Source organism: Microcebus murinus, chromosome 29, assembly GCF_040939455.1.
Source record: "Microcebus murinus isolate Inina chromosome 29, M.murinus_Inina_mat1.0, whole genome shotgun sequence".
NCBI lineage: Eukaryota > Metazoa > Chordata > Mammalia > Primates > Cheirogaleidae > Microcebus > Microcebus murinus.
In genome coordinates this window covers 10,727,636-10,743,004 of record NC_134132.1, presented here as the reverse complement: position 1 = coordinate 10,743,004, position 15,369 = coordinate 10,727,636, and the positions used below count along the sequence as shown (strand labels likewise).

The following is a 15,369-nucleotide window of genomic DNA, read 5'->3' as shown; positions in this document are numbered from 1 at the left end:
TGCGGTCACCTCTGCATAAATAATAAAAACCGGAGCCCAGAACCTTCAGACCAGCCGCTGATCAGTCCCGCATTCTTATCTCAACGCGGACGCTCGGTGTCTTGCGGTGCGACCGCGGCCGGCGCGCCGCGCCGCCGTCCCCGCGCCCGGGTCCTGTCACCTCGGGCCGCTCGCGCCTCCCTCCCGGGCCTGGGCCTCTCCCCGCCTCCCGCCCGCGGGGAGCCCGCCGGCCCGCCCCCGCCGGCGCCGCGGCGGCTGCCATTGGCCCGCGCCCGCCCCAGAAGGGCGCCCATTGGCCCGGCGCGAAGTCACTCCCGCGGCGCATTCCGCCGCCCGCAGGCTTGCGGGGAAACTTCCTTATTATTGTGACGCCGAAAACCGAGAGAGCCCGAGCCCAGCCTGAGGGGCCGTGACGGTCGGGAGCCCACGCCGCGGCGCAGCGGCCGCAGAGGTGCGCGGGCCGGGGGCCGGGGGCCCGGGGACGGGGAGGGTCGCTCCCGGCGCGCCTGTCAGCGCGCGGCTCCCGGCGGGGCGCCTCCCGCGACGACCCGGGGCGGGGGCGCGGGGAGGTCGGGGCGTCCCCGCAGCCCCCCGCGCCGGGAAGGGCTGGAAAAGCCTCCGACGTGGGGGCGCGCCTCCCGCCGGGACCCCGCGGGGAGACTGCCGCGACGCGGAGTGTCACCGCGCGGAGCCTGCCGTCCCTCGCCCACCCGGCCCGGACGTCCACCCTGGGGCTCCGGGGACGTCGTTGCTGAGAGGGACGCGGACTCCTCCCCGCGGGACGGCGGCCCGGGAGAGGACTTTGCGCCGAGGATGCGGGGCGCGGCGTCCGCGGTGACAGCGCCGGCGGGGCGGCGGGGCCCGGCGCCACCCACCTCGCGGAGGCGGCGCCGGCTGGCCTCGCCCGAGTCCGCCTCCGGGGCGGGGCCGGGGCGCGGGTGTGTGTGTGTGGGGACACGTGCGTGCGCGCGGGTGTGTCAGCGAGCCGGCGCGTCGGCGCGGGGACCGGCGCGCGGGCTGTGGCGGGGGCTCGGACGGCGGCGGGCAGGTGGGACCTGGCGCCGTGCGCGTGTGGCCGTGCGGCGTGGGCACACCCGGGCGGCCGCGCGGGGCAGGGCGCGTGGGACCCGAGTCGGACGGGCCCGCGGGGGCGCGACGCGACCGAGCGGCGATCCTGCGCTCGCGGCGGCGGCGGCGGCGGCGGCTCCGGGAACGAGTCTTTGAACTTGGCCGTCGGCCCGTCGGGCGGTCGCCGATTCTGGCTGTTTTCCGATTGCATTTTCACTTTAGCTTGCACACCAGTACCTTAAATTCATCGCTAAGCCTTCCAGGATTTGGCTGGCCTTCGTCACCCGCAGAAAGCGTCGGGAAAGACGGTTCAAGGACCTGCTCTTCCATTTTTTTTTTTTTTGTGTGTGTGTGCGTGTGTCTTCTGGCACTTTCCACAAATAGGACGCTATTTCCAGAACCTTTTATTTGATGCTTTGATAACACCAAGGGAGCTGATTTTTTTTTTTTTGACTCCAGACTGAGGAGAAAGGAGGAAAAAAAATGAGGATTAATAACCCTTTAAAATGCAGTGGCTAGAGAGAGAAGAGGGTATCATATTTTAGTAGGCAGATTACTGTGAAGCTCTCTCTCCTTTTTGTACTTTCCTTTTACCCTGGGGGAGGAGGGAGTAACATTATTATAAAGCAGAAAAAAAAAAAGCAAAGTAAATGAATGACATATTTTTAAGCAAAATAGAGGAATTACCTATTCCACATCATTATCTAACCCCTATCTAGGAACCTTCTGGAGAAAGAATAGTGCAGGAATCAAGGAGACAGTTTAGAAACCTCTTTGGCAAAACTCCTCCTTTGGCATGGAAAAAAAAAAAGTCAGGGTTAACTAGCCTGCAGCTCTACTTGTTCAGTAAGTAGCTGGAGTTTCATTTTTGAAAAAAGAAACAGGGATTCCAAAATGTTCCAAATGGTATGGTTGAAGCCATTGCTTATAGCATTTCATTCTGAAGAACAAATTTAAATTTCTTAAGATTTGTATGACCAGCTAAGAATATTTGTTATCCTTAATGAGTGAGAGTAGTGGAGACACCAGATAGTTTTGCTTGTTTCAGAAATAAAAGTAATATTTTCCAAATTGAATGGGATTTTCTACATAAGAAGGTAGAAATAAAGTTATGATGATAATATAGTAAAATCACGCAGAACTTTTACTTTTGAGAGATATAAGGTATCTCTCAGATAATCTCTTCTTGTTTTGCATGATATAGATGTGATAATGAGAAGGAACAAAAGGAAAGTCTTCCTAACAGTTGTAGCAAAATAAACTATAGTATTTGTGATATGTGCAAAAATAAAGAAAATAGAATTGAAACAATTCCAACAGCGTCCAAAAATTTCTCTAACCTAAATGGAAGTTTTTAAAAGTAATTGGATTTTTACTACTCCCTGTCAAATATGTCAGGAATTTTATAAGGTGACGTCTATGTCTCTAGTTCACTTTTAGGGGTGATTGACATTCTTCATAATTGGGTAGAGGTTATCTTAATATAGTACCTTAACCAAACTCCAGTATAGTGTTTGGGGATTATTCAAGCTTGAGTGATTTAAAAATATTCTTTTTTTTTTTTTTCAGAAATTAACTCCTGTCTGTCTGTTGTCAATAACCTGAAAGCACTTTGCAGAGTTGTGCACTAATGTTAATTACTCTTTCACTTGCAGATCTGGGAGGCGTGGTGGAACCTTTCTGGCTTCTCGTCCAAATGCCAAGCCTGTGACCTGGGGTGAGTTACTTCATTTCTCTGGACCTCAGTTTTCTCATCTTGTAAATGGAGATAATATCTAACTCGCAGAATTAATAAGAGTATTTAAAGAAGACAGTGCATGCGGGTAAAGCACTCAGGTGGGTACAGCTGCCTAGAGAGGGACCTAAACAAATGTGACGCCTTCCTTCTGCTGTGAGGTAGTGAAGACAACAAGGTGAGCCCAGGAGGAGGAAGACCTGGTTTCTGTCTGTCCTTCGACAGCTTGCTTCTTAGAGGACCAGAGTTACTTGGCTTCTAAAATGGAGTTAGGAATGTCAGTCTCTTGCCTAGGGGTTGGATCAAATGGACTTTTAAGTCCATGCCCCTTTAATAAGATGATAGCTTTAATTATATAACTCTGTCCCCTTTAGACATTTACTTCATTTAGAAACAGTACTTAGTGGCAGGGGCATGTATTTCTGTGCAGGTGAACTGGTTTTATTATAAGTCAGAGTAGACATGAAGGAAAGGCTGGTTAACTCTGTTAAGATTGCTTCACTCATCCCTTCCCTACTGCTAACGGGGATTCTAGTTGCCTGTGAACATCATCAGTGATTGAGCTAATATGAGCTCACCTGTTGTGTCAACATCTTCTTTAAACTTTTATTTTCAAAGTTGGAGAAAGCGGTATGGCTTGGCTTTGTTTTCTTTGGGAGATAATGTAGTTTCATGCTTAAAAGCTGGGCTTTGGAGTCTGGTAGAGGAGATTTGAATCCTGCTTTTGCTGTTTAGTAAGTTTCCATTTCAGCTGCTTTTATTACATGTTCTTGGTCAGTTGACTTGAACTTGCTAACCTTGGGGTTATCACAAAGGGTAAATTAATCTGTGTAAGGTTTTTAATTGCAGAGCCAGACACATAGTAGGCTTGCAGTAATAGTGTTACTTTTTCTTTGTTCAGCAACTACTTATTGAGCGCCTACTATGTGCCAGACACCAGTCTTGTCTCTAGGGATAGAGAAATGAACAAAAGAGGCTTGGTGCTTCCTTCTTGGAGCTTCCATTGCTCAATTCTAGCGTGCTGAGATGATGCTTAAACACACCATTTAATGACAGCTTCCGTCGTAGAAGAAATTCTCCTTTCAGATCTGCTAAAATGTGGTGAGGGGAGAGGGCATTTTAGCATAGAGGAAATAGTAATACATTATTATTTTTTGTTACTGCATAGGAAATCTTTAACATTATCGGGAAAACAAAACTGGTAACGAATGGAGATTGTAGGAATTCTGTTTTTCTCAGATTGGGGTTCAGCTCACCAGGCACTTATCAAGCTTCTATTGTGCTCATGCACGGAAGGCACAAAGATGAGTAAAACCTGGTTCCTTCATGGGGAAGCTCCTAGTCCGCACGTGGACAGGCTGTTCTCCAAATCTAAAGTTTAGATTTGGGGAATCTAAATCTTTTTTTTTTTTAGTTTTTTTTTTTTTTTATTTCGGCATATTATGGGGGTACAGATTTTAAGGTTTCAATAAACGCCTATTTCCCCCTCTCCCCCCACAAGTCTGAGTCTCCATCATGACCATCCCCCAGATGGTGCACATCTCACTCATTATGTATGTATATACCCGCCCCCCTCCCCCCTCCGCCTGCCCAATACCCTATTACTGCAGTACCTATGTGTCCACTTAGGTGCTACTCAGTTAATACCAGTTTGCTGGAGAATATATCTGGTGCTTGTTTTTCCATTCTTGGGATACTTCACTTAGTAGTAGGGAATCTAAATCTTTATTTAAAGTTTAGATTTGGAGGAGGTATGGGGAGCGGTGATACTGCCTGAACAGCGCTTTTCATATTTTGTGTGTTGTGAAGTATTTGTAAGCATAAAATCACATGTATAACGTATACGTTAAGAAACATAACAATAAAAGAAGCAGACGGTCAGCCATGCTATTGAAGTGCCTCCCTTTGTACTCCTTCCAGATTATTCCCTCTATCTCTCCTGCCTCCACAAGCACTCCCTTGTATTTTACGTTTATGATTTTTTTTTTGCTTTTTTTCATAGCTTTATTACCACCGAGTTTTCAATTTCTAAATAACGTGTTATACTTGTGTTTGAACTTTGCAAAAGTGCATAACTATGAATTCTTCTGTGACTTAACACTGTTTTTAAGGTTTAGCTACACTGATGCTTATAGATGGATTCATTTGTTTTTCACTACTATACAGTATTGAATTTTATGCATGTGCCACAGTTTTTCTTATCAATGGAAATTTGGGTAGTTTTTAGTTTTTTCTATTTCAAATAATGCTGAAATGAATATTCTTGTACCTATATCCTGGTGCATGTGTTGATGAGTTTCTCACTGTATTGTATAGTAAGATGGCCACTAGCCATATATATATATGGCTTAAATATTAAAATTTCAGTAAATTTAAATTTAAATAATATTAAAATTTAAATTAAATTACATTAAATTTAAATAATATTAAAATTTAAATTGAATTACATTAAATTTAAATATTAAAATTTAAATTAAATTACATTAAATTTAAATAATAAAATTTAAATTAAATAATATTTAAATAATATTAAATTTTCAGTTCTTCACTTGTATTAGCCTATTTTAAAAAAAAATTTTTTTTTTTATTTCAGCATATTATGGGGGTACAGATTTTAAGGTTTCAATAAATGCCCATTTCCCCCCTCCGTATTAGCCTATTATAAGTAGTCACAAGTAACCACATATGGCTACTGGCTCCCTTAGTGGTCAGTGCAGATATATAGCATTTCTATCATTGTAGAAAGTTTTTAGTTTCCAGGTTATACTCCTCTTTGTATCTCCAGTTCTTAGCATAATGCAGGAGCACCATAGATATTTAATAGGTTGGACAGTGCTGGTCATATGCCCAGGAGTAAAATGACTGTGCTGTGAGGTATTCACATCTTCATTTTTGCTTGGTAATACCAACTTGTTTTCCCAAGAGGTTATGCCAATTTATACTCCCATGAGCTGTCTATAGGAGTTCTGGCTGTCGCATGTTCTTGGCTTGGTATTGTTAGACTTTTCAATTCAATTTGGTGTCTTTTGAAGGCAGCCCAGCCTAAGCAGACAGTTGAGAGATCTTTCTTCTACCTTTGCAAAGCCCAGCACCAGGTATCAAAGAACGCACCCAACTGTAAGGGGATGATGGGGGAGAGGTAGGAATGTTTTCTGTGTTGGCTGAAAGGGTCAGACGCCTGAAGTTCATCTGAAGTGGAGGAGAGAGGGAAGAGAGCAAGGAGTGGATCTACATCGTTGAAAACTTCTCTTTGCCTTCTGTGCCATTTCTGCCCATGGTAGTAACATTTTTGACAATAAAGCATGTCATTAGAATGAATCTTTTTTTTTTTTTTTTGAGACAGAGTCTCACTCTATTGCCCGGGCTAGAGTGCCAGGGCATCAGTCTAGCTCACGGCAACCTCAAACTCCTGGGCTCAAGCAATCCTCTTGCCTCAGCCTCCCAAGTAGCTGGGACTACAGGCATGCGCCACCATGCCCAGCTAATTTTTTCTGTATATTTTTAGTTGGCCAGTTAATTTCTATCTTTAGTAGAGACAGGGTCTTGCTCTTGCTCAGGCTGGTCTCGAACTCCTGACCTTGAGCTATCCACCTGCCTTGGCCTCCCATAGTGCTGGGATGACAGGCGTGAGCCACTGTGCCCAGCCCTTTTTTCTTCCCAGAGTTTAATTCTGCATTTGAGTTTTGCTTCCAACTTTATTTAAAGTTTAGATTTGGGGAATAATTGCAAAGCACTGAAGCCTTGGATGCGGTCTTTTCCTGCTGTTGAAAAAGACCCCTCTATACATACACACTGTTCAGGTAATTGCTTCTAAACTTATTTGAAAGGGAGCTTATCCCCATCTTAAATGAGATTAGAAGTTCTGCTTGAGTGTTACTTAGGTTTCAGTGACTTTCAAACAAAGGAATAAGAATCAGTTGTTAGGCTGCTGTGTGCATAGTCTAAGGCAAAGTTTAAGAGCTGAAGGTTGTCTTTTAGCATTCAGCTCACTAGGACTGGTAAAAAGATTTTTCTATCCTCTCCCCATCCCCACCCAAACCTTCTCAAGAATTTACAAAGAAAATACAAAAAACTTTCTTCTAGCAATGTCAAATACTCTGCCTGAAAGTCATGGCAGATCGCAGGGTTGCTGCCTTGCCTATGGCAGATTTGGCAGGACACAGCTTATGCTAATCACAGAGAGGAAGAAAGGAGTTACACCCCCAGCCTCTTTTGGGGACCCTCCTGTCTGCTGAGGTCTCAAAGAAGGGCACTAGGAGTAGGAGTAACAGTGACTAAAGCAGCAGGCATTTATTGGTCACTTACTACGACATGCCAGGCACCATGCTAAACAGTTTTTACATATATTTTCTCATGAATCCTGCAATACCTTACCACTCTTTTCCCCATTTTAGAGACAGGAAACAAGCTTAGGGTGGTTAAACATCTCCTCCCAGGTTTCACAGCTAATGTGGTTAATTCAGGGCGTGGACTTCAGTCCTTTTGACCCCTAAGCCCTGCTAAGATTATCTTGAATCTCTTACCAAGAATAGAGAAGGAGAAGGACTGAGGAAAGCACTGGGTGTGGCATGGAGAGAAAGTGGTCCTTCCTTTGGTTTTGTGAGGGGAAATAAGAGGCAGGAAATGGAGCGGCTGGAACTGAACAGCTACCAGATTTAGGGGTTCAACTAGAGTGTTGTACTTTTCTTTTTCTTTTTTTCTTTTTTTTTTTTTTTTTGAGACAGAGTCTCACTCTGTTGCCCAGGCTAGAGTGCCCTGGTGTCAGCCTCGCTCACAGCAAACTCAAACTCCTGGGCTCAAGCGATCCTCCTGCCTTAGCCTCCCAAGTAGCTGGGACTACAGGCATGCACCACCATGCCTGGCTAGTTTTTTCTATATATTTTTAGTTGGCCAATTAATTTCTATTTATAGTAGAGACAGGGTCTTGCTCTTGCTCAGGCTGGTCTTGAACCCCTGAACTCAAATCTTCCCGCTTTAGCCTCCCAGAGTGCTGGGATTACATATGTGAGCCACCGTGCCCGGTATGGAATGTGCTTTTAAGTGAAAGCTGTATTAATGGCTGGCTTTTTTTCAACACACTAGACTTCTCTTCTGAAAGCTCGATAATCTTAGTGCCTCTTGCTGTAGTTTTGGCAGAGCTTCATGATGACCTAGACCATATTTATAATTAGGATTGATATTCCATTCATAGGGATACATTTAATTTGCAGTTGCCATTTAATTTTCTTGGTTCGTAGCTTTTACTGGGCTACTTGAAGATTCCATTACTAGAACTCAGATGGGAAGAGTATTTGAAGTTTTCTTCAATTAGAGATGATAATAGCAGTACCTGTTGCATAGAAGATTAAATGAGTTACTATATCTGGGAAGCCCATAGAAAAGTGTCAGACCTAGAGTAAGCTCAAATTGTCTTACCTGCTATTGTTATTAATAATATAATAATATAATTCAGGAGTTTTTTTTTTAATGCAAGTGGAAGACCAAACCCAATTTGGACAAGCTTAAATAAGCTTAAACAACAAAGAGACTTATTAGATTATATGTAGTTGATTCTCATTATTTGCAATAGTCATGTACTTAAAAGTCACGGTGAACACCAGGTTAGCGAATACAGAGCCATCACTTCTTAGGAAATACAGGGCTAGGTTCCTACGAGCCTCTGGTCACGACATTTTTTTCAATTGTCAATACATCCCTTGTTTTATGTGTGTTTCTGTCTAGACACCTTATTTAGTATATATCATAAATAATTATATGCAATATTTCTCTGTAATAAAACACTAATCGAGAAAGGCTTAACATTTTCCTGACCCTGGGTAATGTGACAATAAAATGTTTTTGGATTTCAGCCTCACATCAATGCAGTCTGTGCTGTGCTTTTTGGTTTTTTTGGTTGTCATCTCGTGAATCCACCAATTTAGCTGCTTTTCCATCTTTTCTATGGCTTCATTATGCACTATAGATATTACATTAGCACTTTCTGGGGTGGCCTCACATACGGATCAGTGGATTTCCTCTTCCATTTTTGGATGTACCCTGTTGTTGATTCATTAACATTGAACTCATGGTCAACACTATAACTCATGCATGAAGGAAACCTATCTAACACATATTTTCTCTGTAAGGCATGTAACAAGGCTTCTTGCATGTAGAAACACTAGACAGCACTTCACTTCTCTGCTTGGGGGCCATTTTAAACAGCAAAATCCCCAACAAAAAATCGCAAAAAATGTGGCACTAAATAGACTGCAAAAAGGACACTTGTTTACAGTTGAGTTGAAATGAGAAAGAGCATAGCCTTGTGCCTTTAGCCAGGAACATGCACATAGGGTGATTCAGTTTTTTGGCTCTCTGTTCATGTCTGGGAATGACTGAAAAAGCACTCCAAGTAATATTGGTTTGGGGTTTACAAATAAATTTCAGTGAGTAGGCAAATTCCCAAGTGTGAAATCCAAAAATAATGAAGCTCACTTGTGCTTAGAGTCAAGGTGGGAGTGCTGGCACCAGGCAGGAGGGGCTTGAAAGGCTCTGTTAACATCCCTGGGACTCTGGTCTGTCTCCTGTCTGATTGTTTATGCCTGGGTAGCTTCAGAATCTCTTACAGGTCTCCTCCACGTGGCAGGGAAGGTAGCTTTCGGCAGCCTCAGTTATCTTTCAGAGGCAAAAGGCAGTTTTCCATCAGAGCTCCATGGAACTTACTGGGGAAGGACTCTGGCCCAGTTGGGAGTGAGAACCTTTTCCTTCGCCAATCACCATGGCTTAGGGGTGGCGTTCTCTGATTGGCTTGGTGTGGGTCATGTGCTGTGGCTTAGGAGTGGCATTCTCTGATTGGCTTGATGTGGGTCATGTGGTATGGCTTTGGGCTGGTATTCTCTGATTGGCTTGATGTGGGTCATGTGGTATGGCTTTGGAGTAGCATTCTCTGATTGGCTTGGTGTGGGTCAAGTGCTATTGCTTAGGCGTGGTGTTCTCTGATTGGCTTGGTGTGGGTCATGTGCTATTGGTAGGGGTGGTATTCTCTGATTGGCTTGATATGGGTCGTGTGGTATGGCTTTGGGGTGGCATTCTCTGATTGGCTTGGTGTGGGTCAAGTGCTATTGCTTAGGCATGGTGTTCTCTGATTGGCTTGGTGTGGGTCATGTGCTATTGGTTAGGGGTGGTATTCTCTGATTGGCTTGATATGGGTCCTGTGGTATGGCTTTGGGGCAGCATTCTCTTATTGGCTTTGTGTGGGTCATGTGCTATTGCTTAGGGATGGTGCTCTCTGGTTGGGTTGGCCAGTGTCATTGAATAAAGCCACTGTGAGCATTGTTGCAGATCTTTGTGTACACATATATCCATGGCTTCTTGATACCACATTTTTAGACCTATTGTTTATACTAGGCTTAATGCTACAGCTGCCCAATCTCATCCAATATCTCTTAATTCTGACTAGTTTCACTCTTAGAGAGGAACTTTATTTTCAAGTTTTCAGGACATCCTGTACTGCATACTAACTACAATGTAGTCATTCTGCAAGTATTTAATTTCTTTTATGTGTTTTGATCTTATAGATAACATATTAATAATGTAAATCCACTTGGGTGGCAGTGTGGTCTAGATTTATAGCCTGGTTCCGCTCCTTCCAGCTGCGTGACCTTGGGTTGCTGCTTGTTCTCTTCAAGCCTTGTTTTATCTGAAAATGAGGCTAAAAATCATATTTATGGCACAGGGGTTGTTGTGAAGATGAAATGAGATAAGGATCTAAAATGCATATTAGCACAGTGACTGATGCATTATGATGTTGCTTATGTAATTATTGGTAGGAGAGAGAAGACAAACTTACGAAACATTAAAAATAAAGCTATTAGTGCAGATAATAGCAATTGGACAAGTTGGGAGAACTAAATTATGGATAGATTATGTAATCTTGCTGGTCTATTTAAATGTATATCCTTATTACCACCACTACCACCCTACTAGTTTTGCATTTTTTCTTTCTACTGCCCCTCAGTCTTTGCAAGAAACTCAATAATGTTTAATTTTAATACACTTTTAGTGTGGATTTCTAGACAAGAATAAAAATCTTAGCAAGAAGCAGAACTTTCAGGTTAAGGCAGCAGATTGAGATTCAGTTTTATATTTTATTTTGGGCCTTTTCTTAAAAGTCTCAAGGGTTCAAAGAGTAAGTCAGGATTATCATAAGGCAGTTGTAAAATTTAAGTTGTACATACAAATGAACATCATTGAATTAAGGACGAATACTGTCATTGTTGTCAAGAAGGACTGAAAGAATTAACTTCCTCTGTGTTGTAATCTTTAATTTGTAGCTATTTGGGCACGCTTTTACCTTGGGAGAAAGGAGTTCATCATTTTAAAAGCTGAATTGGCACAGAATAGCAATTAGCTTTCTCCTTTGTACCTTTAGATTAATAGAAGTTAGTGAAAATTCTATCCTGTACATTTTGTAGATTGATTGATAAATTCACCTTTTTTTTTTTTTTTTGGCAAAGTCTTACTCTCTGCCCAGGCTAGAGTGCTGTGGCATCATCACAGCTCCCTGCAACCCCAGACTCCTGGGCTCAAACAATCCTCCTGCCTTAGCCTCCCGAGTAGCTGGGACTACAGGAGCATGTCACCACATCTGGCTGATTAAAAACAAAAAATTTTTTTTTTTTTTTTTTTTTTTTTTTTTTTGAGATGGGGTCTCACTGTTGCCCAGGCTGGTCTTGAACTCCTGGCCTCAAGCAATCCTCTTGCCTCAACCTCTCAAAAGTTCTGGGCTTATAGGCATGAGCCATCACCTGGCCATGTGTTTTAATTTGATCGAAGGTTTGGGATTCTGAAAAGTCGTTACCTAATAGGTAACAATTTCAAACTGAGTGTTAGATATCCCTGTTCTCAAAATTCATTTGCTACTGTCTACCCCAGAATCTACTACTTAATGGCCAGGTTCCAGTTGCGTTCATATCACAGGCTTCCATTGCTCCTTCATTTGGTGTTTTAAATAGGAACTTCTACTTTTTTTTATAAGACCTTGATGCTTTGCAAAGATTCTTTCAGCCAGTTTCCTGTACCCAGAGTTCTTTAGCAATGACTTGAAAACCACATGTAGTCAGTGTTCACTCATTCATTTCAAACAAACAAAATTTGTTTAAACATGTTTTTGACACTCTTACTAAAATATGAAGCTATAGCATCATTATAACTTATATCTACTTTAACAATATTAATGTTTTATTTTGAGATATAAGACATATGAAGAATATTAAGAGGAGGTTATTTTTTAAATTGGTTACATTTATTACTTGAGTCGATTTTCTCTGACATTAAAAGAATTTTTTTTAACTTTGTTTTTTTTTTTTTTTTTTTTTTTTGCAAAACTCTCTTCTAGGCTACATGACTCCCTGAAAGATAAGAACAATGTTATGTTGGGGATATTGGTCTCTGGGCCAACCCGGGATCAGCGCCAACCTGCAAGGCATCGTGGCTGAGCCGCAGGTGTGTGGATTCATATCAGACAGGAACGTGAAGGAAGTGGCTTGTGGAGGAAACCACTCCGTGTTCCTGCTGGAGGATGGGGAAGTTTACACGTGCGGTTTGAACACCAAGGGGCAGCTGGGCCATGAGAGGGAAGGAAACAAGCCAGGTGAGTGTACCTTGTCTCGATTATCAGCGAGAGTGGAAAAGTGCAGGGGAGAACAGCAGAGGGCCAGCAGGAGCTTTCCTCCCAAGTGTTTAGCTTTCTTTAAGGCTCTTTAGAAAGGTGCAGGGATTACCTACTGTTTGGAACCATCGTGTCTCATTCAAACCTTCTGATGGAAAAAAACCCACTTTTCCTTTTTCATCTTGTTAGATGACATATATGTAGTATTAGTTACCAGGGGAGGGAAAGTGACTAGTTAGTTCAGTGCTAGAGAAATAGATTTTCCTCCAGTGATTATAAGGGTGGAGAGCTAGTACATGTGGGTTTGGAGAAAGATTTCCCCAAAGATCAGGATAGAAAGAAGAAATTTATTTTACTTTTTCCAGGTGGGAAAGGACCAACAGGGTGAAAGAAAGGGAGATAGTGCTGGCAGAGAAAATCAGGTGTTCAGGCTTTTTATTTAGGGGGTGAAAAAGATTTTATGGCTATAGCCAAATTAACAGGGTGTTGTGCAACTTCTGCATCTGCTCCTCTCTTCTTGGCGAGAAGATGATGATAACAGAAGCGGCTGTAGAGTAATTAGCAGGAGGCAGCTGCAAGACGACAGGTTGTCCGTCTTTCCTGTTTTTTCTTCTGGAAAACTGGTTCTCTCTCAAATGTAGTCAGGCTTATCACAGGGGATGTGATTTTTGTCCCTGAGATATGGTTTTGGGCAGGAAACTAAGGCCTGGAGTTTGCCACCGATTTGTCCACTTGTGACTCCTCAGGAACTCCTTGAGGCTATAAAACAAATTTTAAAAGGCAGTGGGCTGGTGGATGTAAAGAGAAAGATTTATATTTCCTTTCTGTGAGTTCTGCTCTTTTCACGTTGTAAATGTGGAACCCGGGCAGGGCGCCCTGCGTGTCACCTAGTCAGCTGGGGAAGAGAGGGAGAGAGCAGAGAGAGCCGATAGGATTGATCTTTAGCTGTTACTGGGGACATTGTGGGATTAGATATTTTCCTGTGATTTTTCACAAGGCTGCCCTGTCAGTAATTGAATCGTAAGCCATTAGGATGGTTTCATGATCAGGTAATCCTCATACAATCAGTATCAGAAGCTTTTCTCCCTAATTACCCATTCATTCCTTTGTCTCTGCAACATGCTTTTGTTAAGCATTCTGTGCTCAGCAGTGTGCTCGGTGTTGCGAGTAGAAAGAGGAGTGAGACACAGTGATGATGTGGCTTTGCTAATCCCCGTGGCCAGTGCTGTTGTGGAAGTAAGTGTGAGGCGAGTGCAAGAATACCCTGGAGATGTTGGGGAGAGGATATTGGTTCTGCCTCAGGGGGTTGAGTAAGAAGGATGAGTAGGACTTTGGCAAATGTGTGTGTGTGTGTGTGCATGTATGAATCAATGTGACAGGGACACCAAGCTTGTTGCACACCTGATACCCAGTGGTGTGGACCATAAAGGTGCGATACTTGTCCATGGCATGTTGAGTACTGTAATATTTAATCCTGGTGACAGAAGTTAGTGGGAGAGGATAAGGTGGAAAGGTAGGGGACTAATTAGTTTCCTTGAATTTCACTGCTTTTCATTTATTTATAACAGGTGCTGTGCATAAAGTCTGTTTTGATTTTTTTTTTTTTCCTCCTACTTTTGAAGAATCTAAGTTTGACTTTCATTATATGTGTCGTGTGGATTTACGAGGTGCCCTACTTTTAGTGGTGGTGACGTGTAAATGAGTCTCCTTCTGGTGAGAAATGATAAGGTGGCGTCTTAAATGGTGACCCTGTATTTGTCACATGGCATGAGCGTGTGCCCTTTTCTTTGTTACCTTCTGTCCTTTTTGTTCAATCCAGATCAAATCCAGACCCTGAAGCTTCATTAAAGAATAGCCCCTGCTGTTTTTTTCTAGATGATTTTTTACTCTTTAATTTGGCATCAGGATAAGCTAAATTTTTTCTGCGACACTGTCTCCCTCTTCTTTCATATTAATCCCTCCCATTGGTGGTTGTGATCCATAGTTTTCCTGCCCAAATGTCAGTATAAATTTATCATGATTGATTTTTATGATGACCATTGGGAAAAGGGCTGCAGAGTTTGTTGTGAGCAAAATTGTGACGTGTGTGAAGCGTGCTTTGGGGTCTCCCACTTCCTCATTCTAAGTCCCCACTTTTCCTATGGACCCCATTTTCCTATGGAACCCCCCCATTCTTGCTCCCCCAGGAGCAATACTCCATGATCTAGCCACAGGCTTCCTAATCTGTGGGCCCTGAACTCTTAGGATTGCAAGGAAAGGGTTTATGGAATCATGTATAGACCAACACCCTTATATGTACAATCCACCCGATACTGCGGGTTTTCAAATGCTTCTGTTTCCTAAAATAAAAATTCAGTTAAAAGTGGTACTCATTCAGAAATTGGCAAATCCTACTCATTATGTGTTTCACTAATTAATATAATCCAAAAGTATAATATACAACTTCCCCGGAGGTGGCAGGAAGAATTTTGACTTTTACAAATGGCCTTCATGTTGGAAAAGATGAAAAGCCAAGGTCTTCATTCCTCTCCTCCTGCTAGAACTTGAGTCTCACATTAAGTTCCTGGATGTGCTGTTTCTCCAGGTGAGAGCTGGTGTCTCACTACTGATGCCTACAGAGGGACCAGTGGCGGGTCACAGCCCAGCAGCATGCTCTTTCCTGCAGGAATGTCCACGTGTCCTGCGGACTTAGAGGAACTTAAGGCCCACTTCACTCCAGTGATCCTTGAAGGACTAGCCAGCCTTTGAAGGGAGTGTTTTGGGAACTGGGAGATCTCTCTAGTACTCCTGTAGAGACAGCAAGGTTGGGGTGAGCTCTGGAGTCAGATAAGCCTAGTCAGATGCATTACCCTGTCTGACCTAAAATGGGGATTCTACCTGCTCGTTCACAGGTGCAGGCAGTCTGCGTGAGTGTCTCACG

The 15,369-nt window shown here is 43.3% G+C and overlaps 1 protein-coding gene across 3 annotated transcripts in view; it reads left to right on the top strand.

The window, feature by feature from the left end:
- The first annotated feature begins 312 nt into the window (after positions 1-312).
- The window catches only part of HERC3 (HECT and RLD domain containing E3 ubiquitin protein ligase 3), a 119,073-nt gene continuing 104,016 nt past the window's right edge, over positions 313-15,369 (top strand). The window contains exons 1-3 of one of the 3 annotated variants that reach the window (XM_020284611.2): positions 313-451; positions 2,724-2,785; positions 12,177-12,431. In XM_020284611.2, the coding sequence (XP_020140200.1) occupies positions 12,206-12,431 (226 nt within the window). In that variant the 5' untranslated portion in view covers positions 313-451; positions 2,724-2,785; positions 12,177-12,205. Of the gene's footprint in view, positions 452-996; positions 1,049-2,723; positions 2,786-12,176; positions 12,432-15,369 lie in introns of those variants that run through there. The other 2 variants (XR_012915714.1, XM_012774049.3) reach the window with 2 other exon arrangements.